Source organism: Eschrichtius robustus, chromosome 1, assembly GCF_028021215.1.
Source record: "Eschrichtius robustus isolate mEscRob2 chromosome 1, mEscRob2.pri, whole genome shotgun sequence".
NCBI classification, from domain to species: domain Eukaryota; kingdom Metazoa; phylum Chordata; class Mammalia; order Artiodactyla; family Eschrichtiidae; genus Eschrichtius; species Eschrichtius robustus.
The window spans coordinates 10,233,224-10,259,644 of NC_090824.1; the positions used below are offsets into that span (position 1 = coordinate 10,233,224).

At 47.5% G+C, this 26,421-nt stretch overlaps 1 protein-coding gene across 1 annotated transcript; it reads right to left on the bottom strand.

The window, feature by feature from the left end:
• SERPINA4 (serpin family A member 4) lies at positions 1–6,593 on the bottom strand. The gene is given in 5 exon segments (XM_068551733.1): positions 1–198; positions 969–1,128; positions 2,020–2,209; positions 2,212–2,292; positions 5,939–6,593. Coding segments are annotated over 5 exon segments (1,275 nt in total). The 5' UTR covers positions 6,585–6,593.
• Positions 6,594–26,421: the final 19,828 nt, after the last annotated feature.

Consider the following 26,421-nt stretch of genomic DNA (forward strand, 5'->3'; position numbering starts at 1 on the left):
CTATGGTTTCGTGGGGTGGACAACCTTTCCCAGAAAGTGGATGCTCTGAGTATTGGTGGAAAAGATCACCACAAGGAAGGGCCGGTTAAACCAAAGGGCTTGGTGATTGTCCCGGGACCAGAAGGTGACAAAGCCGCTGGTGGCTGCTGCAGCCTGGGTGCCAACCTCATCCACCTCCAGGATGGCCTTGTGGAAACTCTGGGAAGGAAATCACAAGCGTTACCTCTGAGAGAGCATGAGCTGGGGCTTAGGGAAGACTAGGGGAACCAGAGACCACTGAAGATCAAAGCCGCTTGTTGGGATATCACAGCAAGAATTTCTATACTGGGGGGGTTATTGAGCTGGATGACCTCTTATTTATAAATAACCATTGCGATCATTAATTGAGCACATACTATGTGCCTATGCTCTTTTTAATCTTCATAACTATCCTATGAGGTCAACGTATTATGTCTGTTTTATAGATGAGGAAAATAAATCCGGAGACTGGGTAACCCTTTAAGGTCATAAGAGGCAGAACTGGAATTTGAACTCTCAAACCCAAGACTCTACCCTCTAGTGCACCATTGTTGTATGTAGCTGAGGTCATAGGTCCCTTTCTCTGGTCTAAGAAATTTATGATAACACACACACACAACTCAGCCTCATCTGTATCCTTCCTCTGTTTCTGTCATTGCATTTGTGACTCTCAGTTGCCATGATCTATGAGGGGGGCGCTCTCTCCTGGACTTGACTGGAAGAGCTCTCTGAGGGCAGGGACCTGATGGACCCTAGATCCGCAGCACCAAGCACTACTCCCAGCACATGGTGGGTTGGTTCTTGGCTCCCTATGCCCGTGGATGATTGAATAAAATTTGGACTCTGAGACTTCACGCGGTGGCAGGGAGAGCACCCATCACCCAGCACCTTCCAAGAGGTGGAGGTTCCCCTCTGAGGTCTCTAGGAGTTGATATCCATTGATGACTTACCTTGGACACCTGCAGGTTTAGCTATTCAGTGATGCCAGACAAGTCAGCCCGCTATGAGAACAAGTCCGTGATGCCCAGCTTGGGCAAAATCTGATCAAATTTATAGGAGCCAGAAATGGAGAATTGGGGGATATACAACTTGAGCTTCCTTTAAAAATACCTGAAAGAGGCACTGGGTTAAAACACTGGACTCATGAACGAGCCAAGGGTCCCAGCCGGCTGTGCTTTCCTTGACTGCACTTGCTCACTGCCTGCACTCCATCTGAGTTCTGTGGTCACAAACACCCTTTGCCTGTGCCGCTCCCTCAGATGAGTGCTGCCAGTGGCTTAAAGCCAGGCTCCTTCTTTGCCCTCAGGGCCTGCCATCTGCAGGACCTCCTTCCTTTGGGAGTTCGTCTTCAGCAGAGGTTGTTTTCTGCAGACGTCCCAGGTGCCCAGGGAGATGCAAGTCTCCCGGTGTGGCAGTTTTGCCTTTGTCTCTGATGAGGCCCTGTGCTTTTCACTTGTTTTGGACCCATTGATTTCTTTGGGTGGAATTCCTCCACCACGTGGGCTGTGTGAATCTTCCATCCACATGTGGCCTTGGCCTGAGGTCTTTTTCTTATATGTGGTTGGAGACTTTTCCTGCTCATAGCCCCATGGTGACGTGAAAGCTTCCCTGCTATTTCCTGGGGTGGGTGGTAACCTCTCTTCGCCAGCTCAGTCAGCCATCTTGACGGGAAGTCTACCCATTCATTGCACAGGGTGGACCCTCAGAGAGCCAGTGTCACTTCACCCCAGACTTGTGCAGTACAAGGGCTACATCTAGAACCCGGACTCCTAACTCCTAGTCTGGTTCTCTTTTCACTGATGAGAGCGAAATCACATTTTGGGTACGATAGGAGTGTTCCTTATTTAAGGAAACCCAAGGAAAGTCTTGGAGCAAATAAGAATTCTTCCATAACTTGGCGATCCTCCCCACCCCCATTCTGGGGCACCGGCTTTCATTGGGAGGGTCCACGTGAGGGGCAGTGCTGTAGACTCTGCACCGCGTGGTGCCCTGATGGGTTACCTCTTCCGAGGCAAGTTGCTCCTCCTTGTCAGCATCTCTGGAGGCAAAGCCCCTTCCACCTGCTCCATTTTCCCTCAATTAGGAAGGATGAAAAGGGCTGTTGCATTTCCTTTGTAATCCATCTGTAGCACCGAGCAGGGCAAGTATCTGTCGTGAAGATACCAGTGGTGCTGGGTATCCTGCAGCATCAAGGTACCTTGACTATTGTATCCTCGTCAACGTAGAAGTCATGGGGAGCGGTCATCAGGGGGATGGATGGTTTCTCCCACAGAGCTGGAGGAAAGAAGGGAAGAAGCTACAGGGCATCCCTGGACCAACAAGCCGATCCTCCAGCCAGGGAATGCATCCCTCACCGTCACTCAAGACTTACCCTCCACCATCTCATCAGTTCAGCACCTGACCTGCCTGGGGAATGGATCTGGGGGTTCAGATAGGTTCTAAAATAAGAGACCCCAGAGGATATCAGCAAGGTTGTTTCCTGTCTTCACCGATTACTTGAAATCATTGGACTTAAATAATTTTGCCAAACTGATGTTCGTATAGTGGTAGCTCACTGTGGTTTTGACATGCACTTTCTTGGTTTAAAATAAGGTTGAGTAGTCTTTAGTATGTTTATGGATCAACTAGAAGTTTTGGGGGATTTTTTTTTTTTGGTTTGGGGGTTTTTGTTTGGTTTTTATTTTTTTTATTTTATTATTGTTATTTTTTAGTTCAGTGCCAGTTCACTTTTTTACCCATATTTCTATAGGGCTGTTTCTTAGTGATTTGCAGGAGTTCTCTGAACGCTAGTTGTCTATCAGTTCTGTGTGTTGCCAATGTGTTCTCTTCCTCTCTGACTTGTGTTTTCACTTTCATAATTGTGTGTTTTTGTTTTGTTTTTTTAAATTTGTTTATTATTTATTTTTTTGGGCTGTGTTGGGTCTTCGTTTCTGTGTGAGAGCTTTCTCTAGTTGCGGCAAGTGGGGGCCACTCTTCATTGCGATTTGCGGGCCTCTCACTATCGCGGCCTCTCTTGTTGCGGAGCACGGGCTCCAGACGCGCAGGCTCAGCAGTTGTGGCTCACGGGCCTAGGTGCTCTGCGGCATGTGGGATCTTCCCAGACCAGGGCTCGAACCCGTGTCCCCTGCATTGGCAGGCAGATTCTCAACCACTGCGCCACCAGGGAAACCCCATAATTGTGTGTTTTGATGATTGAGATTCTTCACTTTATGCAGTGAGCATAGTTTTTTCCTTTATGGTTAGATCTCTGTGTCCTGCTTAGGAAAAATTTTCCTACCTCCAGGTCATGAAGATACTCCCCTATTTCATCTACAAGGTTTACTCTTACCTTTTGCATTTAGGACTTTACTTCACCTGCAGTTCATGAATGCTTATGATCTGTAGGATGGAGGGGTACAAACTCATATTTTTCCATGAGGATACTGTCCCAGGACTGCTTTTTAAAAATCTATCCTTTTTCTCAATGCTCTATCATGCAGGCTTTGTCAAATATCAAATGTCCATATATCCATGGAGCCATTTCTGGGTTCCATTCCGGCCTCTCTGTTCTGTCCCATTGGTCTCTGCGTACCACACAGTCTAAATTAGTACAGATTTATAACCAGCATTGCTCCCCAGCAGACAGATTCTCTCTTTTTAACTATTCTTGGCCCTTTGCTCTCTCATATACACTTTAGAATCAGCTTGTTAACTGGTACCAAAAAGAATCTTTTAAAAACCTGTTGGGATTACTTTAAAATATTTAGATCAATTTGGGCGGGAACTGACATCTTTACCATGTTAAGTCTTCCTATTCATAAATACGGTATATCTATTTTTTATTTGTCGACTTTAATATCTCTCAATATAATTTTATCTACAGAGGTTCTGCACCTCTTTGGTTTGTTTTCTTCTAGGTACTTTTCATCTTTTAAGATAAGCCACAGTTGTTCTACTGCTGTCACCGTGTGACCTAGACTGAGGTCTTGGGGCTACATTTATGTCCTCAGAGTGATGGGCAGATGTGTCAGAGGGCAAGATGTCTATTTCCTGTCTATTTCTGGAGCACCTCCTCCTTTGTGCCACGAGCACTAACACAACTGCAGCGAGGTCTCTTTCAGGAAGAGAGCACCAAAATCTTCATTATTTCTGGCCAGAGCTTTGGGTGTGGTGATGGTGTATACTACACATGTAAATTACATTATATTTTAAATGGAATGGAGTCAATAGAATATTGTGCAGCCACTAAAATGAGATCTAAATAAAGTTTTCAATAGCGTAAAACTACCCCCCCCCACACACACACACGAGTGCATGTGAAAATTGATAACATCCGAATAAAGTCTATAGATTATCACCAACGTCAGCTTCCTGGCTTGCTATTGTACTACAGTTACGTAAGATGTTATCTAGAGGAACCTGAGTGAAAGGTACATGGGACCACTCTGTACAACTTTGCAACTCCCTATGAATTTATAGTTATTGCAGATTTTTTTTTTAATTTTTTTTAAGTTTTCAGTGGTGCATGAAAATTCCACACGTAAAATGCTAGCAGTGACCAGTTTGGCTGGATTATTAGTCTGAGACTGTTCCCCAGAATCTGTTTCCTGTAGATTCATGGTGGTTACAGCAGGGGTTTGAAAGGCAGATGTGAAGCAGCCATTGCCCACTGAAGGCAGACGAAATGATGAACAGACCAGAGGGGCTATGTGCTCCAGCTCGCCTATGCTCTCCGCCAAGTTCACTGTCCAGCTCTACCGTGCTGACCAACAGTGTCTCCAGACCACTGCCAGGTGCTCAGCCTGGGCCTCTCCCCAAGCCCCCCCAAAATGGAACCACTCTGGCGGCTGGATGTGCCTGGCATATAGATTTCCTGATAAGTTCCAACTTGTCCACCAGCTCCAGTGACGTTTTCTCTGTCCCTCCAACTCCCTCTTCCTCCAGACCTTCACTTCCCCAGTCCTTCCCACAAACACGCCAGGACTAATTCCTCTCACAACCCCCTTTCCCTTCCCACTCACGGTGACTATGCTTCCTGGACGGCACCCTAAGTGACACACACTGTACAAAACTGTCCCCACCTGTGATTTCAACTCTATTAACATATGTGTGTGAATGGAAGACTGGAAGGAATTAGGCTAAAATGTTAATGTTGGTTCCCTCAGGAAGGTAGGATTCTGGGCAATTTCTTTTTTTTCTTTTATACTTATATGTATTTTTAAAGGTCTTCAAAATTGTTATCATTAAAATAATTACAAATACTCTATTTATTAAGCATATATAATGGTCAGGGGTTGGCAAACTTCTTCTGCAAAGGGCAAGAAAGTAAATATTTTACGCTTTGCAGGTCATTCTGTCTCAGTAGCAACTGCTAATCTCTGTCCTGTGAAAGCAGCCAGAGATAATACATAAATGAATGGGCGTGGCTGTGTGCCAATAAAACTTTATTTATAAAAACAGGTGGCCTTCAGGTTTGGCCAGGAGCTGTAGTCTGCTGATCCCTTCAGGCCCTCTTCTAAGGAGTATTCAAATATGTGACATCATTTGATTCTCAGAAACAAAACTTTGAAGCAGGGACTCTTATATCCTTATAAGAGTCCTTCAAGCAAACAACCTGCCCTCTTTGTACAGCTGGTAAGTGGCAGAGCTGGATATGAATCCAGCAGTTCAACTTGTCACCATGGGTAGAATGCATTTCATACATTGCTGTTATTTTTTTAAAAAATAAGAAAATATGTCTAAAGATATGAAGGGGTGGAAATCAATACTACATAAACTTAAATATCTGATGCTCTAACATTAAATTTTCAGAAGGCTGCTCAACCCTATCAGACCCAATCCATCCACTTTCTGTTTTGGGGAGTTTCTTTTTGATATTTAATCCTTCAACGAATTAGGGGGAAAGGGAAGATGTAGGATCCACCAACGAATTGACTCTTACCTTTGAAGTAAATGTAATTCACCAGCACCATCATGGTATCCGCGCTGAACTCGCTGATCAAATCCACAATCTTCCCTCGAGATTCCTCCCTGACATTGTTGTTGATAAGCTGGGTTGTGCCCTCAGAGTCGTCGAAGTTGGTGTGGAAGAGTTTGGACTCATAGAAGGTCACGGAGTCGTTAAGGAATCTCAGAAGGAGAGGCAGCTCCAGGCTCAACAACAGGGCGCTGCCCACGCGTATCTCCAGCCTGTCGGCCGGGAGGTGGAGAGTGTGCAGAAGGTTCTGGAAGCCTCTGTGGATGTCAGATACTGACACCTCTGTGAGGTTGAAGCCGAGACCCTCGAGGATCTGGGTCCGGCTGTGCGAGCGGACCCCCAGGGACAGCATGGCGTAGGCGGTGGAGATGCTCAGCGGGGAGAAGACGTTGCTCCCATCGGGTTGGGAAGCCATCAGGTGGTAGAAGCGGAGAGCAAAGGCAGTATTGCCTGCAGTGACCTTGAGGCTGGGGGAGCCCTCACCTGTGCCCGGAGCCTCCTGATGGGGACAGTGGATGTGACCCTGGCCGTGATGCTCAGGATGCCGCTGACCTTGAGAAAGGAACAGTAGTCCAGCCAGAAGGAGGAGCAGGCGGTCGGCAAGATGCATCTTCTGTGCTCTCAGGTCTACAGGAGGAAAGAATGTGCCCAGGAAATTCCCCAGCAGAATGCCCAACCCCACTGAGATGCCAGGCAGAAGGCAGGGGCCCAGGGATCTAAGTGATACTCTCAACTCCTGCAGATGAGCTTGCAGGGGAGTAGCGAACACCCAGTACCTCCACGTGTGTGGTGCCACGACACTCTGCAGCGGGGCTTCAGATTTACAAAGCAGCTCCTCTCCACCATCTCATTTCCTTTCCCATCTCTGTGAGCTCTGCATGGCACTGGACTCCATTCTCATTACAGAGAAGGGGAAACAGAGACTCCAAAAGTGACTTAACCAAGTCACCGAACTAGTAAATACCTGAGCTAGAACACAGGTCTCCGGACTCTCAGCCTGCGGTGCCTTGCACCATCTGAGTTTATTTTCTTAGCCCAGTGACCCATCGCGTCAAAGGTGCTCATCGCCAAAGGCTATGTTAGCGACTACCCCACAAACATCCGTGGTGTGCTTTACACTTTGCAAAATCTCTTTTATGCCATTTTGTTTGACCCTCTTATCCAGGTAGAGGTCAATAGAGCTGGTATTCTTCTCACCACTCTGTACAGATGAGATCACTGATGCTCAACACATGATTTGTCCAAAGTCTCAGGGATAGAATTGGTCCCTTTTCCTAATGAACTTAACCTGCCCCAAACAGGATGCTCGATTTTCTCCACCAAATTTCTCTGCCCCATCAAATGGCCCTACCATTACCTAGTTCTCAGCCCCCAAACCCAGCTGTCATCCCTAACATCCATCTGGCCTTCCATCCATCCCACCCCATTCAATCTCTCAGTCCCTCTTGACCCTCATTCAACTCTCCATCATTTTTCACCCAGACCAGAGGTCAGAAAACTTTTCCTATAAAGAGCCAGATAGGAAATATCTTTGGCTGTGGGGACCATACAGTCACTGTTACATCTACTCAACTTTGCTGTGCTCGCTGGAGAGTGACCATAACAAAGAACACCCCTCCCCCTAACATGGCTTCCTACCAACCTATAACAACCGCCCCTCACCCCCCTCACACACTTCTCTCCGGCTTTGCAGTGAGATTACCCAGAAGCTCTGACAGGGGCTCTCCAAAAGCAGCTGGAGCCAGAAAACCTGGGTCCCCAGCTGTACGTGGCCTTGCGGGAGGCTGTTCTGGGTCTGAGCACCAGTTCCCTGCCCAGTGCAGCAAGGAGGTTGGTGCAATCATATGTAGGGATCTTTCTAGCCTTTGTCACCTCTAATCAGGGTGACCGATTGTTCCAGTTTGCCCAGGACTTTCCTACTTTTAACACTGAAAGTCTTGTCCCAGAACTCCAAGTCCTAGGCAAACCGGGACAGTTGGTCATCCTCCTTTTAGTCTCTACTGTGACCCTCGTAGGGTTACTCACGGCACAGTCAATCCTGGAGTGGCCCCTGGGTGCCTGTCTGAGCTCTAGATGTGGCTTGGATTTATCAAGCCCAGGAAGATTGGAGAAACCTCTCTGCACCACCTACCGCCTCCCTGATTAGGTAATTATTAATGAACTGACCCATGGGTACAGTGTGGAGTCTCAATATACAGAGAAACCTCACTGCAAGTTGGCTCACTCCTCCCAGGAGAACCCCCTTTCCCTCCCGGGGGGCCCAAGAGAGTTCACCCCTTCCTGTTTGTGTTATGTGTTGAGGTTCACCTGATGCTTGCTTTTCCTGTGGCTCAAGGGAACCCCTTAGTGGGCCTGGTCTCCACTCTGACCCTCAATTGTCATGTGAACTTAAGTACAACCATCCCCCTCTCTGGGTTTCTGTTGCCCCGCACCACCATTTCAGCCATATCCCTGCCCCTGCAAATAAAGAGTTGGGCCAGACCAGGGGCAGCGAACTCCAGCGCCTCCACGAACTCGGGAAGGCAGCTTCCGGGGTGACATGGTGGGAAACAGTGGGCACGCAGAACTGGGATCAGCTCTCTGTGGCCAGACAAGACCCATCTAGGGGCTAGATCCTGCCCAGGGCTTCCAGTGTGCGGTCCTGGACTACGTGATTTCTGAGCAGCCTGCCAGCGTTATAGCTGCGTGGCTCTGGGATGGAACCCCCTAAGACGTCACAGCATAGACTGCAAGGACGGTGCACCCCAGGAGCAAAGGTGGGGACAGATGCCTCCTTAGTCCAGGAATCCAATTGCTCATTTGCTCTCTAATCATGGAGCTGAAGCTGCTCTCCCGCCAGTCATCAGGGAGCCTCAGCACCCTCGGATCATTCTGGGACGGCTGCAGGTAGGGGTGATGTCTGGCTGATTCTCAGGCCCTATGGCTCAGGGAGGAGAAGACGTCAGCTGATCTCTGAATTCCTTCTTTCCTTCATTCATTCATTCAATCAGTCATCCAGCTCCTTGCTGAGCTCCTGCTATGGTGAACGGCATTGTTACATTCTCATTGGCTGGATACACACACTGTAGGATATAGTTGTGAAGGGTAAGTTCAGGAGTTAGGATTGACTGTACAGGGAATTACTCTGGCTGCAGGTGGGGACGGGGGTTAGGAAGGGTGTCCTGGGGAAAGGACATCAGAGCTGGGACGGATGAGGAGTTCCCAAGTTAAAGGAGAGGGGTTGGAGCAGGGAACAGTGTTCCAGATAGGAGAACAACATGAAAAAATGTTCTGGTGAAGAACGATCATGGAATAATGATGGGTGCAAAGACCCCAGTGTGCCTGGGGGTCAGGGCATGAAAGACAGGGTGTGGGAGAGGATGGGAGAGGCAGCATCCGGGACACACAGGTGCACAAGACACCACCTTGACCTTAGGGGGCAGGAGACAAGGTGTGACCAAGAACAGCAACAGCATGAGGCACCCCTAGGCACGGCCATACGCCTTAGAGCAAGGGATTGGAAGGGAGAGACAGGGCAGGCTTCATGGAGGAGGGGGCATTTAGGTTGATCCTGGTTTGGTCTGATTCAAGGGCATTAGACTCCTCTCTCTGACTGTGAAGAGCAGGTATCATCTTAGCCATGAGGATTTCCTACCTGATCCTGAGCAGATGATTCCAGAAGGTGAAAGTCATTCTGAACTAAGAGGGAAGGGAGGGGATGAGGATCTCTTCTCTTCAAGGGCCAGCTGAGTCTTTCAAACTCTGTCTCCCTCCCTCCCATGGCTCCAGCCCCCACCAGGCCCTTCTGTGAGCACTGCTGGTTCTGTGCAGGTCTAACCAAAGGCAGGTAGAACACACAATCTAGACTTTGAGCCCCTCTGCACCCCTCAGCTCAGAGCCACCTGGGTCTCAGCATTTAGGGCTGTTAAGGATAGTGAGGTAAAGGAAGATGGGGCTTTATGAAAGATTGTGCAGATATAAGGATTTGCAGCAGGCTCTCGTGATGGAGACTCACTCCACTTTCTGATACCTGGTGGCTGACCGCTTCTAAGCCGCATACCTCCTTCTCCCCCTTCTGCCCCATGTCTGGGCGAGCTGATGAGAAAACCCACTGGTAGTTCAATCCACGCACTGCACGGGAATCCTCACCCCAGCCCCTCCCACCAGCCACTGTAAAAACCCCAAGCCGGCCTCCCATCCCTGCTTTCTCGGGCCATTTTTGGACCAGCTTGGGAGCCTGCCTTGTCCTCCCCAGATAGTCTCATTATGTGAACAATAAACCTCCCCATGTCCTCTGGGGGCTCGTGTGGTGTCATCAGTCTTGACATTCAAAACAAATTTTAGGTGGCGGTTTATTATGGGCTGAATTATGTGCCCCCCAATCATATGTTGAGGTTCTACCCCCAGTGCCCCAGAATGTGACCATATTTGGAGACAGAGGTCTTAAAGAGGTAATTAAGTTAATATGAGGTCATGAGAGTGGGGCCCTAATCCAATATGACTGGTGTCCTTATAAGAAGAGGAGATTAGAGAACCTACTCTATAGCACAGGGAACTCTACTCAGTGATCTGTGGTGACCTAAATGGGAAGGAAATCTAAAAAAAGGGGATATATGTATACGTATAACTGATTCACTTTACTGTACGTCAGAAACTAACACAACACTGTAAAGCAACTATACTCCAAATAAATAAATAAATAAATTAAAAAAAGATGAGGTTAGGACACACACGTACAGAGGCAGAAAACCATGTGAAGACACAGGCTATAAGCCCAGGAGGGAGGCCTTGAGCACAATCATCCTTCATGGCCCTCAGAAGGAACCAACCCTGTTGACACCTTGATCTGAGACTCTTAGCCTCCAGAACCACAAGACAAAAAAATGTCTGTTGTTTAAGCCACCTATCTAGTCTGGGCACTTTGTTATGGCAGCTGAGCCGACTAAGACAGGCTTCATCCTGCCTCTGGTTCTCAACAAACTCCTCTCTCTAGGATTTGCCCCCGGAACAGTAGACAGCCCCCAGGGCCATGGCCAGACCTCTGCCTCTGTCCCCCGATCTGGAGCTGGTGGCATAACTGTGAGCTGCAGTTTTGGCCGAGCCTAGAAAGGCCTAAACCCACGTGGCTGAGCCCTGGACTTGTCCTTCCCGTAGTCCACTTGCTCTACATTCCGCTGGATTCCATGAAGTTCTCCAACAGCCATACCATCTTTCCACTAAATTCTCATTTTTGATTTGTCTAAGCAATCCAAAGTGTCCTAAGACTGTCTGCAAGCAAAAGGAGTATAACTGGTACAATTGTTAACATATTTTAATGAATAACAAGATGCTGATCTCTTAAGTCGACCTGATATTCTCCCTCAATTTTGTCCTTAGTAAGAGTTTACACAGGGTTTACTGAGCAGTATACCCTTCCTTTGTATTAGCCCATCATTTGGCTTAGACGTGGTGTAAATAATTGCAATCCTCAAGTTAGTGGCACTGGGTGAGGCCCTAGCTCATGTGCCCTGGAGTATGCCTTTATCCAGGTCCTTTAAACAGGGCCTGGGAAGGGATCAGTCCCTGTGATGGCTTAAATATGGCTGCACAGTCTGTGCTGCTCCTTCCGTCAGGAGATGGAGTCTATTTCCCCTCCTTCCCTTTGAGTCAGGGCTTCCCCTGTGACTTGTCTTAATCCTTCGGGGCAGAAGTGATGCTGTATAAACTCCTGAGACTGAGCCTTGAGATCAGCAACTTCTGCTTTCACATGGTGGTACGTTCCTTCTTAGAAGCCAGCTGCCATGTAAGGAGGCGGACCTGGAGCTGCCATGCTGTAAGGAAGCCCAAGCTAACCAAATGGGTGGGGGTGGGGGGTGGGAGAGAGAGAGAAAGGGGGGGAGGTGTCACGTGAAGGAGCATTGAGGCAGCAGACATGTGGATGAAGCCCCCAGGGACCTCTTTACCCAGCCCAACCACAGTCTGAACACAGCCAAGCAAATGACCCCAGCCAGCACCCTGTAGAGCAGAAGAACCACTTGGCCAAACCCTGCCTGAATTTCCCACCCATCTAACCCCGATAAAAGTGAGAAAGTGATTGTTGTTTTCAACCACTGAGGTTTGGGGTGGTTTGTTACATAATAATGAATCTTCCAAACAGTCCCAGACTTAGGGTTTTCCTAGAGCAGTTCTTTTTCCTTTTTCTTTTCGAAGAACTCTGAAGCACAGGTCATCTGACAGACACTAAGTAGCAGGACACCACACGGGTCGGGTGATATTCTCAAGGGTGAGGAAGGCGGGGGCTTGAGAGGAGGCACGAGTCCATTCACTGAGTCATCAGTCATTTACTGAGAACCTACTATATGCCTGGCACTGTGCAAGGCTCTGGGAGTTGAGCCTTGGGGAGGACAAAGTCCCCGCCCTCATGGAACTTACATCCTAGTCCAAGTGATGGGCAGGAAACAAACACATAATAGAATTTCAGATCAGTGCCAAAAGGAACATGGGGAGAAGAGGAGATACAGACTGATTGTGCAACAGGGAAGAGCCAAATCTGACTACACGTTGGATCTGTTTCTTTTACTTTAACCTTTGCTTCCCATTGATTTCGTTCACTAAAAGGATACTGTCTATACATAATGGCCTGCCTCGGGGAACCCCGCCCCTCTGCCTGAATGTTAAACCAAAGTGCCTTTGTTCAGGGAAACACCTGGACCCTGTCCACCTGTGGATGGCTGCAAGAAAGAAGAAATTAACACATCCCCTCCCCGAGGCTGGCCATTCCAGGGGATATTTGCAAAACTTACGGGCTTTTTACCTTACTTTCTCATCTCCTCCCCATCTCTGTGCTATAAAAGAAACTGGCATCCAAACCCCGATAAGATGGTTATTTAGAGACAATAGTCTGCCATTTTCTTGGTCTGCAGGCTTTCCGAATAAAGTCGTATTCTTTGCCTCAACATCTCGTCTCCGATTCATCGGCCTGTTGTGCAGTGAGCAGAGCAAGCTTGGACTCGGTAACAACTGGGGCTGGGCAGTCCACCCTGAGGAGGTGGCATTTGAGCCAAGACCTGCATGAAGAGAAGGGACAAGGACAAGCATGCAGACAAGTGTGGCCGGAGTCCAGGCCGAGCGGAAAGTGCAATGTCCAAATCAAACAGGATGTCACCAATGAGGCAGGTGTCGGCGGGGCATCTGAGCGACCCCAGGGGAGCTCTGAATCCACAGCTCCCTTTGCCACAGACACTTTCTCAGAAAGAAAGTGGAGTCCCTCTTCCTCATTCCTCAATCACCATAGAAACCCCGCCAGAGGGAACCGGAGCAGGGAGAGGAGAAACCGACGAGGGGGACCAACCTACCAACGTCCCACAGGTGTATGGGCAGAAGTCAAATGCATCAGAGACAGTTAGCTGACAATTAACTCTGCATCAGTTGCAATGACTGCTTTCAGTTCAGGGATGGCTGGGTTGCATGTGCCTGGTGATGGCTGGATCACAGTAAGTTAAAAAAAAAAAAAACAACCCTAGAAAGAGGCTGCAGAGTCACTCAATTGGCAGGCCTCCTGGGTTCTGATTAGTCAGATGCCTGCGAGCCCCCGGTGCTGCTGAGAATGTGCTGATAACATGAACTTGAGCAGAGAGGTGTGAAAGTAACAGGCTCCCCCAGCTGAAGGCAGCGAGGGCAGGCGGGTAGCTGGGAACGGGAGTCAGGAGGCCCCGATTCCAGTTCCTTGATGGTCAATGGTCTCTGAGTGGCCTTCAGCAGGTCCCTTTCCCTCTCTGGCCTCAGTTTCCCCATTTGTAAATGGAAGTGGCTGGACCAGTAAGGGCTGCACACTGGACCTTCTCGGGGACCAGGCTGTTAACAGGATAATGAGGCAAGTCACAGGAGCACCTCAGGAACGCATCAGTGGCCAGGGCCACGTCTGCCATGTAGTAGATGCTCAGTAAATTCGTTGAAGGTCTAGATGGACCTGCTGCCTGATCTAATGATGGCTCCAAGAGACCTTCTGATTGTCCCAAGGGAGTTGGAAATCTGGATTTCTTTTTTAATGTGAACTATCCCAATTTTAAAACATGGGCCCCTAATTTAAATGAGTTTGTTTTTTTTTTTGAGTTTTTTTTAAATCCATCCATTTCAAACAGTACGGCTTCTACCGGTTCAACCTGTTTGCTGCCAGTTTGCAATAACCTTGGTGCTAGCAGATTTTCAAGGCCTTTTCCAGCTCTGCATTCTTGGGAGGAAAAAATAATGTTTATGTCACACTTGATTCGTTAAAGGGTTTGAGGCTGGCTTAGGGGACCTCCCCAGATTTAAACTTAAAAGTTAAAAATTGAAAAATCAGACACACTGTCAGGAAAAATATAAATTAAGTTGGAATGCTGATCAAAGCAGTGATTAAAATGAACAAACCTGGGCGGCTTACCCTACCGGATTTTGAGATATTATCAAAGACACAGTAAATTAACAGAAACAGAATGCCACAGCTGGAAAGTCAAAGAAAGTGCCTATTTATGAGCTAGAAGTTTTCACAAGGCTATTTGCCGCTAAGATTCCTAGAGACCAAAGTCACAAGAGTCACGTTCTCTTACATGGTTTTCACTGCTCATGTGGGCAAGGAAGCTGGTTCTTCATAAAGCAGCCCCTAACTTCTCCCTTGGGAACGTCTCCAGCTCTCTCTGGCTACACATCCTCCCCTTCCTCTTCCTAGGATGCGGAGGAGAAGGGCTCTCAGGATAGCCAGAGCAAGGAGCTCAGGAGTTGCTTCCCTTGGGTCCACTGGGAGAGAAGGAGGAGCTGTGGGCTCAGGCCTGTCTCAGGTCCAGGCTGGGGGAGGATGATAAAAGGGGAGCCTTCAGATTGCTCCAGGTCCAGCCCAGTGTGTCCAGATAAGGATCAGCCTGAGATGCACAGCCGCAGATGCATAGCTGCAGATGCATTGTTGGTTTGCTCTCTTCCTTAGCTCATGCTGTTGTCCCACCTGGGATGCTGTCTCCTGCTCCTGCTGATCAGGAGTCCCTCCCTTCCCTGATCCTCCCACTCAGCCCCCAATGCCAAGTGAGAGATGTTCCTTCTAGACGCTCCTTCATATCACTGTGGATGTTTAGGTCAAAAATGGCCGAGCACCAGCAATTCATATATTTCAATCTAACACACAGAGCTTCGTGTCCTGCACTTCCCACCCAGCATTAGACTGTCATCCCCCACATTACAACATTCTTCCAAACATCCAAAATATCGCCTCTTCAGGATCTGCCATCATTTATTTAGGCAATCCCCTGCCGCTGGACATTTCAGTTACTTCTGAATTCCTTTTGAGCCTTAGGAGATTATGGGGGATGTACATCCTTAGACCTAAATGCACGTCCGTTCCCCATCTCTTCCTTAGGACCGAGACCTTGAAGCAGGATCTGGGCTGTGATCCTACATTGGTCTCCAAGGGCTGCTTAACAAAGCACCATAAGCTAAGTGGCTTAACCAACAGAAATATTATTCTCTCACAGCTTTGAAGGCAAGAAAATCCAGATTCAAGGTGTGGACAGGGCCAACAAAAAAGCAGCAGACTCACAGATATAGACAACAAACTAGTGGTTACCAGTAGGGAAGGGAAAAATAAGCGTAGGGGATTAAGAAGTACAACTATTAAGAACTACAACAAACTATCATGTATAAAATAAGCTACAAGGATATATTGTACAACACAGGGAATGTAACCAATATTTTGTGAAATACACATTGAAACTGTCAAAAAATACAATTAGCAGAAACTAACACAACACTGTAAGGCAATTATACTTCAATAAAAATAATAATAATAATAATAAATAAAAATGTGGAATAAGAACATAGACATCCAGATATTTTACAGCCAGCTTCCCTTTGTCAAAAAACAGCACTACATATAAGGGCAAGAAAGGAGAAGTGAGTTCAAGCAGGAAGTCAGATACTCAGACAGAAAAGGCAGCCCCGAGGTAAGGAAGGTAATCAATTTAGTTTTTCCCTTCTTTAGGCATTGGCTTTCAGCCACCTGGGGAGAAGCATGGTGGTAACCTTCATGTGGTCCCTGCAGGTACCAGCAACTAATGTTAAACATAACTCCACATTCGAATCTAAAAAAGAGTGGATATATGGTATATGCAGAACTGATTCACTTTGCTGTACACCTGAAACTAACACAACATCTTAAGTCAACTATATTCCAGTAAAAATTAAAATAAAATAAAATAGTCAAACTCAGACAAATAAGTAAATGAACAAATAAGTAAATGAACAAATAAATAAATAAAAAAGTGTTATAAAAACCTTAAAAAAAAAAGCCGAAAAGGTGTGGACGGGGCCAAGTTCCCTCTAAAGGCTCTAGGGAAGGATCCTTCCTTGACTCTTCCAGCCTCTGGAGGCGCCATGCGTTCTTTGGCTGTGGCTGCATCACTGGAATCTCTGCCTCTGTCTTCATGTGGCTTCTCCCATATGTCTCTTTGTGTCTCACATGTCACCCTGCCTTCCTTTTATAAGGACACCTGTCACAGGATTTGGGGCCACCTAGATAATCCAAGATGATTTCATCTTGAGATCCTTAATTATATCTACAAAGACTCTTTTTCCAAATAAAGTCGGCTTCACAGGGGCCAGGGCTTAGGACAAGGACATACAATTCACCCCACTCCAGATACCCTTGACCAATTGCCCTCCATGGAGAAGCTCCCCCACTTCCCACACCAGTGACACATACCAGGATGCCCCTTTCTGTCACATTTTTGCAATGGCCTTGGGGAAACCTTTTGCTTCTCTGAGCCTTGTTTCCCCTCCAGTACCCAGGGATAGTAGTCCCTGGTTTTCAGTGGGTCAGAGGAGATTGGGGGCTCTGAGGCTGTGCTTTGCCAGCTGGGGCCCAGTGCGGGTGTCTGCCTGTTACTCTTCATCCAAGGCAGCTCGTGCAACTTCAGGGCCCCCCAGGGAGCACGTGGGACCTCACAGCCTGGTGTGTGGAGACCCGGAGGCCCCGGCTGTAAGTGCAGCCTGAGAAGGCAGCCCAGTAGCAGGCGGCCAGGTGCCTGGGAAACAGATGGGGTGTCCGGAGGTCTTGGCCTCAGGAAACAGGTGACAAGAGCCCGGGCTCAACATTGAGGTGGGGAAAGTGGCGGGCAATGGCAGCCCTCTCTGGGTCGATATTCCCTGAAATTGAAAACTGAGAGGGTGGAGGAAGCCAGTACAACTCACTGGGCTTGAGTCTGGTGATTCTTAACTCGCCTGCTTTACCTTAGAACCCAATTCTTTTATTCTCGGCACGCCTCCCCTCAAATAAGCTGCCAGGGCTCCTTCCAGTCCGTGCCAGCCCGGCCCCACCATGCCAGAGTCACCCAGACAGACTCATTCTGACGCTACAGGATCACCCACAGATTCCAGACCCTGCACTGAAGGTGCCAACTCAGCAGGCCGGGTGGACCTGGGCATCTGTGCGTTCAATCCCGTCTCCAAGGCAACGCGATGCCAACAGGGTCTGGGAGTTGCTGGAGCAGTGGGAAGGGGGGCGGCCCCACTGAGCCATCAAGCAGCTGAGTGAACGCCCCTAGGACAAGAGGATGCCCCACGGGACTCTAGAAAACCTCGCAGCTGCTCCCAAAGTGGCAGACTGGACAAAGAGAAGCCTGGCACTGTGGCTCTGGGGGGAACTTAATTTTGATCCATATTTAGACCTAGACAGTTCAGGCTTTCATTCTCACCCCTTCCTCTGTAGGTGTCACACACGTTGTCTGTACTTGGTTACGCAGAGATCTGCATACCCTCTGTCTCTAGAATCTCCGTTTCTCTCTATAGACATGGATGATTTACATTCTATTCTATAATGAGGGTTCTATACAACATGTTCTATATTCTATTCTATAATGAGAGTTCTACATAGAGTTCCCTCTATAGACACGGATGATTTACATTCTATTCTATTATGAGAGTTCTATATGACATGTTCTATATTCTATTCTATAATGAGAGTTCTATATAGAGTTCTTCCTATAGACACGGATGATTTACATTCTATTCTATAATGAGAGTTCTATACGACATGTTCTATATTCTATTCTATAATGAGAGTTCTATACATGTTCTATATTCTGTTCTATAATGAAAATCTATACAGAGTTCTCTCTATAGACACGGATGATTTACATTCTATTCTATAATGAGAGTTCTATACGACATGTTCTATATTCTGTTCTATAATGAAAATCTATACAGAGTTCTCTCTATAGACACAGATGATTTACATTCTATTCTATAATGAGAGTTCTATACAACATGTTCTATATTCTATTCTATAATGAGAGTTCTATACATGTTCTATATTCTATTCTATAATGAGAGACCTATACGACATGTTCTATATTCTGTTCTATAATGAGAGTTCTACATAGAGTTCTCTCTACAGACACGGATGATTTACATTATATTGTATAATGAGAGTTCTATACGGCATGTTCTATATTGTATTTTATAATGAGAGTTCTATATGGAGTTCTCTCTATAGACACGTATGATTTACATTCTATTCTAAAATGAGAGTTCTATATGACATGTTCTATCTTCTGTTCTATAATGAGAGTTCTATACGACAAGTTGTATATTCTGTTCTGTAATGAGAGTTTTATATGGATTTTTCTCTATAGACACGGATGATTTACATTCTATTCTAAAATGAGAGTTCTATACGACATGTTGTATATTATTCTCATTAATGGGAGTTCCATCCGCCGTGTTCCACATTCCGTTCCATTGATGGTAGTACCATCCACCATGTTCCAAGTTCCGTTCCATTGATGGGAGTTCCATCTGCCATGTTCCACGTTCTGTTACATTGATGGGCGTTCCATCTGCCATGTTCCACGTTCCGTTCCATTGATGGGAGTACCACCCACCGTGTACCACGTTCCATCCCATTCATGAGAGCTCCACCTGTCATGTTCCACATTCCGTCACATTCATGAGAGTTCCACCCTCCGTGTTCCACGTTCTGTCCCATTCATGAGAGTTCCACCTGCCGTGTTCCACGTTCCATCCCATTCATGAGAGTTCCACGTTCCATCCCATTCATGAGGGTTCCTTGTTCTGTCCCATTCATGAGAGTTCCACCAGCCGTGTTCCACGTTCCGTCCCATTCGTGAGAGTTCCACCCGCTGTGTTCCACGTTCCTTCCCATTCATGAGAGTTCCACGTTCCATCTCATTCATGAGAGTTCCACCCGCCGTGTTCCACATTCTGTCCCATTCATGAGAGTTCCACCTGCCGTGTTCCACATTCCCTCCAGTTCATGAGAGTTCCACCCGCTGTGTTCCACGTTCCATTCCATTCATGAGAGCTCCACATTCCGTCCCATTCATGAGAGCTCCACGTTACATCCCATTTATGATCGTTCCACCCGCCATGTTCCACATTCCGTCACATTCATGAGAGTTCCACCCGCCATGTTCCATGTTCTGCCCCATTCATGAGAATTCCACGTTCCGTCCCATTCGTGAGAGTTCCACGTTCCATCCCATTCATGAAAGTTCCACCCGCCATGTTACACGTTCCATCCCATTCATGAGAGTTCCACGTTCCGTCCCGTTCATGAGAGTTCCACCGGCCACGTTCCACGTTCCATCCCATTCATGAGAGTTCCACCCGCTGTGTACCACGTTCCGTCCCATTAAAGAGAGCTCCACCCGCCGTGTTCCATGTTCCGTCCCATTCATGAGAGTTCCTCGTTCCGTCCCATTCATGAGATTTCTACATTCCGTCCCATTCATGAGCATTCCACCTGCCGTGTTCCACGTTCTGTCCCATTCATGAGAGTTCCACCCACCGTGTTCCACATTCCGTCCCATTCATGAGAGTTCCACGTTCCATCCCATTCATGAGAGTTCCACGTTCCGTCCCATTCATGAGAGTTCCACCCACCATGTTACACGTTCCATCCCATTCAGGAGAGTTCCACCCACCGTGTTCCACGTTCCGTCCCATTCATGAGAGCTCCACCCACCATGTTCCACGTTCCATCCCATTCATAAGAGTTCCAGCTGCCATGTACCAGGTTCCATCCCATTCATGAGAGTTCTACCTGCAGGTGTTCCACGTTCCATCCCATTCGTGAGAGCTGCACCCACTGTGTTCCACGTTCTGCCCCATTCATGGGCGTTAAACCCACCGTGTACCACGTTCCATCCCATTTATGAGAGTTCCATGTTTCTTCCCATTCATGAGAGTTCCACGTTCCGCCCCATTCATCAGAGTTCCATGTTCCACCCCATTCATGGGAGTTCCACGTTCCGCCCCATTCATGAGAGTCCCAAGTTCCTTCGCATTCATGGGCATTCCACCTGCCGTGTTCCACGTTCCGTCCCATTCATGAGAGTTCCACACGCCGTGTTCCACATTCCGTCCCATTCACGAGAGTTCCACATTCCGTCCCATTCATGGATGTTCCACGTTCTGCCCCATTCATGCGAGTGTCAGTTCCGTCCCATTCACAGGAGTTCCACGTTCCACCCCATTGACGGGAGTTCCACCCACCGTGTTCCACGTTCCACCCACCGTGTTCCACGTTCAGCCCCATTCACGGGAGTTCCACCCGCCGTGTTCCATGTTATGCCCCATTCATGGGAGTTCCACCCGCCGTGTTCCACGTTCCGTCCCATTCATGAGCGTTCCAGCCGCTATGTTCCACGTTCCGCCCTGTTCATGGGCATTCCACCCGCTGTGTTCCACGTTCTGCACCATTCATGGGAGTTCCGCCCGCTGTTTTCCACGTTCCATTCCATTAATGAAAGTTCCATCCGCCGTGTTCTATGTTCCATTCCAGAATGAGAGTTCCATCCGCCGTGTTCTATGTTCCATTCCATAATGAGAGTTCCATCCGCTGTGTTCTATGTTCCCTTCCATTAATGACAGTTCCATCCGCCGTGTTCTATGTTCCGTTCCAAAATGAGAGTTCCATGTGCTGTGTTCTTTGTTCCGTTCCATAATGAGAGTTCCATACGACGTGTTCTATGTTCCGTTCCATAATGAGAGTTCCATAGGACATGTTCTATGTTCCGTTCTATAATGAGAGTTCTATATGGAGTTATCTCTATAGACACGGATGATTTACGTTCTATTCTATAATGAGAGTTCTGTACAACATGTTCTATGTTCTATTCTATAATGAAAGTTCTAAACGACATGTTCTATGTGCTATTCTATAATGAAAGTTCTACACGACATGTTCTATGTTCTATTCTATAATGAGAGTTCTATATAGAGTTCTTTCTATAGACATGGATGATTTACATTCTATTCTATAATGAGAGTTCGATACGACATGTTCTATGTTCTGTTCTATAATGAGAGTTCTATATGACATGTTCTATATTCTGTTCTATAATGAAATTCTTATACGACATGTTCTATGTTCTATTCTATAATGAGAGTTCTATATAGAGTTCTTTCTAGAGACACGGATGATTTACATTCTATTCTATAATGAGAGTTCTATATGACGTGTTCTATATTCTACTCTAGAAAGAGAGTTCTATATGGAGTTCTCTCTATAGACACGGATGATTTACATTCTATTCTAAAATGAGAGTTCTATACGACATGTTCTATATTCTATGCTATAATGAGAGTTCTATACAGAGTTCCCTCTATAGACACGGATGATTATACATTCTATTCTATAATGAGAGTTCTATACGACATGTTCTATATTCTATTCTACAATGAAAGTTCTATATGACATGTTCTATGTTCTCTTCTATAATGAGAGTTCTATATAGAGTTCTCTCTATAGACATGGATGATTTACATTCTATTCTATAATGAGAGTTCTATACGACATGTTCTATATTCTGTTCTATAATGACAGTTCTATTTAGAGTTCTCTGTATAGACACAGTTGATTTACATTCTATTCTATAATGAGAGTTCTATACAAGATGTTCTATATTCTGTTCTATATTCAGTGTTCTATATGGAGTTCTCTCTTTAACCCCGGATGATTTACATTCTATTCTATAATAAGAGTTCTATACGACATGTTCTATGTTCTGTTCTATAATGGGAGTTCTATACGACATGTTCTATATTCTATTCTATAATGAGAGTTCTACATAGAGTTCTCTCTACAGGCACGGATGATTTACATTCTATTCTAAAATGAGAGTTCTAAACGACATGTTCTATATTCTGTTCTATAATGAGAGTTCTATATGACATGTTGTATATTCTGTTCTATAATGAGTGTTGTATATGGATTTTTCTCTACAGACACAGATGATTTACATTCTATTCCATAATGAGAGTTCTATACGACACGTTCTATATTCTATTCTATAATGAGAGTTCTACATAGAGTTCTCTCTATAGACACGGATGATTTACATTCTATTCTAAAATGAGAGTTCTATACGACATGTTCTATATTCTTTTCTATAATGAGAGTTCTATATAGAGTTCTCTCTACTGACACGGATGATTTACGTTCTATTCTATAATGAGAGTTGTATACGACATGTTCTATATTCTATTCTATAATGAGAGTTCTATATGGAGTTCTCTCTATAGACAAGGATGATTTTCATTCTATTCTATAATGAGAGTTCTATACGACATATTCTATGCTCTGTTTTATAATGAGAGTGCTATACGACATGTTCTATATTCTGTTCTCTAATGAGAGTTCCATATAGAGTTCTCTCTATAGACACGGATGATTTACATTCTATTCTATAATGAGAGTTCTATATGACATGTTCTATATTCTATTCTATAATGAGAGTTCTATACAACATATTCTATATTCAGTTCTATAATGAGGGTTCTATATAGAGTTCTCTCTATAGACACGGATGATTTACATTCTATTCTATAATGAGAGTTCTATACGACATGTTCTATATTCTATTCTATAATGAGAGTTCTATACGACATGTTCTATATTCTGTTCTATAATGAGAGTTCGATATAGAGTTCTCTCTATAGACACGGATGATTTACATTCTATTCATTAAGGAGAGTTCTATATGACATGTTCTATATTCTATTCCATAATGAGAGTTCTATATAGATTTCTTTTTATAGACACGGATGATTTACATTCTATTCTGTAATGAGAGTTCTATACAACATGTGTGAGCTCGTGCACACACTCCCACAGGCAGAGAAGGAGAGAGGAGGGAGAACTTACGATTTCGTTGGAGCAGAACCCCTAGGTGCTACCATCATTGGGTTTTCCTCCTACAGGAAACCGTCAGGGAAACGGGCCTCAGAGGGATGTGGCCAGACTTAGGGCTGAGGCTTTTAATGCAGGCCTGATGAGGGGTGGCGGTGGCACTGCACTCACTCAGAGCCGTGCAGACGCACGTGGCGCGTCACTGGTGTCCACACATGCAGGCCTGCAATCTACGGCCAGCTAGGCAGCAACAGCTGACAGAAGCAGCAGTCCCTTCCCTCCCCCCCCCCGCCCCCTCAGCCTCCAAAACACAGCCTCACTTGACAGGATTCCTGGCAGAGACAGGGGGGAAGCCCCCCACTGGGAGAGAGGGCCATGAGAAGGCCACTGTTCTCCAGGAAGAACTTTCCAGAACCAAATGCGATTTCTGTCTTGTCAGGCCTTAAACTGGGGGGCTCTGAGCAGATACCCTGGACCTGCTGAGACTGGAGTCCCCACGTCCTCTGCTGGGAGAGGGAGCAGGGCTTTAACGGGCTCCAGTATTTCACTGGGGGGATTTACTCCTGCCGTTGTGCCAAGGAGCGAGGAGTGCTGCACGCCCCCGACCCCCCATCCCACAAAGCTGCCGGCGCTCTTGATTCAGAGGCCGCCGAGGGGATGATGCCTCAGCAAGGTAGCAGCCCACGCCCCCCAAGTGCTGATGCGCCGGGGCTCCGGGCCATGAAGGAGACATTCCAGACCATGGAGGGGAAGCCTCCATACGCTCTCCCAAGTGGCCCTGTCTCCAGGCAGCCGTGCTGTACAAAGCTTGCTGTTACACCTGCCGTCGGGCCTGGCCTTGGCCCTTGCTGTTTGCACGTCCAGGGGGTAGCGATTTCCCCAGCTGGGCCTCAATTTCCACATCTGGAAAATAAGGACGTCCTTCCAACCACAGAGGGGTTTCTGAGGATCAGCTGGAAGAGGAGGCCGAAAAGAGCTTTGTGAACCTCCAAGGTCTGGCCAAACACACGGACGTGGTCTCAGACGCCCGGTCAGCCTCCTCACTTCAGTGGACAGGCCATGTCCCGGTGCACCTCCTTCTTTTCCAGAAGCCACCGCTGTACCCCTCACCGGGTTCTCCTTTCACTGACTGTGTCCTCCAGCCCTTGACGGCACATACGTGGCCGCATACTCCTGAATGTGCCGCCTCCCTCCCCCACCCGCACCTGCCACTCCCTCAGCCCCCTGAGAGTGACCCTACTGTGTGTCATTGAGTTCCCTGCCATGGTTTCGGCTGGGGGTCTCACCCACAGCTCGTTCCCCCTCCCACGGGGACTAGGGACCTTGGGGGCCACGGGAAGTGCCCCTGATCTGGCCCCAAGCGCGGCCAATGACTGGTTGACCACTGAGGGCCCCTCTCTCAGGGAGGCACGGCACAGAGTGCATTAGCGTGGGGTGGTGAGGTTCAGGAGCCCCGAAGCTGCAGAGGAATTGGGGAGGCAGAGGCAGAGGCAGATACAGGAACAGAGGCGGCAAAGGTAGGGAGGAGCTGAGTCACCTTCAGGACAGTGACATTCGCCCCCTCCTGAGAGCCTGGCAGCTGAGCTGATTGCGCCCAAGGGTGGTTCCAGCCTTGCGTGTGAGCTGACAGTGTGGCTGCCCAGCCCCTCCCTCTCCCCCCCTTACTTCCTCCAAATAAGCTCAACTACTGTGTAAGCTTAGTACTGCTGGTATTGCGCCCATTTTACAGATGAGGAAACTGAGGTCCTGAGAGGTCAACTACTTTCCCCAGCTCACCCAGGAAGAAAGTGGCAGAGCCAATGTTCAAGTCTGGTCTTTCTAACTCCATATTCTGCATTCCTCAGAAACGCCGGTAGCAGCAATCAACTCGCTTGTCCACTCAGCGCAGGGCTGGGTCTGCAGGAATCATCACGTAAATGTGCTGCTGGTGGGTTGTTTGCTTCACAAGGAGGGAAAACAACCCTGCTGGCTGGGTTCCAAGCCCCCTCTGATCCTGCATTATTCCAAACGCGTTTCCCATGAAGTCTGGGACACTTCTCCAGGCCCCTCGCGTGTGTGTCAGAGTGTATAAGTGTGCACCCAGGCCCAGGGTCTGCCCCAGGAGGCAAGGAACACTCTGGGAAGCTCATTGCTTGGTTTAGAGCAGAGTGTCTCAACCTGACACTCTTGGCATTTGGGACGGGGGGTGGGTGCTGTCCTGTGCAATGAAGGATGTTTAGCAGCATACCTGGTCTCTACCCACTAGGTGCCAGTAGCCCCCGCCACCACCCACTTGTGACGACCCCAAACCTCTCCAGACATTGCCAAATGTCCCCTGAGAGGCAAAGTCACCCCATTGAGAAACACAGGGGTAGAGAAGACCGCAGCTCTTCACCAAGGACCCCGTCAGCCTTGGTTTCTGCTCTAATGTGTGAATCTTATACAAAGCACAAACACGAGTCTTACAGTCTCCATTTTTTTTTCCAGCCCTTTCCCCAGGCTGAGCCTCAGAGCATCCATCTCCCAGGGGTGTTTCCATCTGGCTGATTGCAGGGCAGTTCACCAGGCTCGGCAAGGACAAGACTTCGAGTCGCCAGCAGATGGAGCAGAAATCCTTCCCAGGCCTCTGTGGATGCTAATTTCTTCTCTGGGTCCTGAGTTAGTCTGAGAATCTGGTGCTGAAAGGGACTTTAGTGCACCCGCCCTCAACTTGGGGTGGGGTGGATTTTGCCCCCCAGGGAACCTCTGGTGATGTCTGGAGACATTTTGGATTGTCATCGTTGGGGGAGGGATTGCTACTGCCATCGAATGGATAGAGACCAGAGACGAGGCTGAATGCCCTATGGTCCACAGGACAGCCTCCAGCACCAGGAATGATCCAGCCCAGAATGTCAATTGTGCCGAGGTTGAGAAACCCCTGTTTATATATGGATAAACAGAGGACACAGAGGGAGAGCTTAATTGTATGGTGGCTTCCCAGTATGGTTATAGGATGTAGTGGTAAGATGAGATGAAAACTCTGTGATGAGGGTTTATAAGTACCTATGCTTGAGGGCGGAGGGTCTGATTTCTTTGTCTCTCTCCCTGCATCCAGCAGAAGTGCTCAGGAAAAGTTGACTGAACTGGATTGAATCGGCCCCTCCACGTCTGAAGATGGGCAATAGCTATAGGTGCATTTTGGCACTGCCTCCTGATCAGATGTTAACAGCTGCCCAGAGCACGGGGTTGAGAAGTGCTGGGCTCAGCAGGTAAGAGTCCTAGGATCGACTAGTCATGTCTGCTATGAGTGCAGAATCAGATAATCAGAAATTCAGAGCCGTTTTGCTTATCCTAG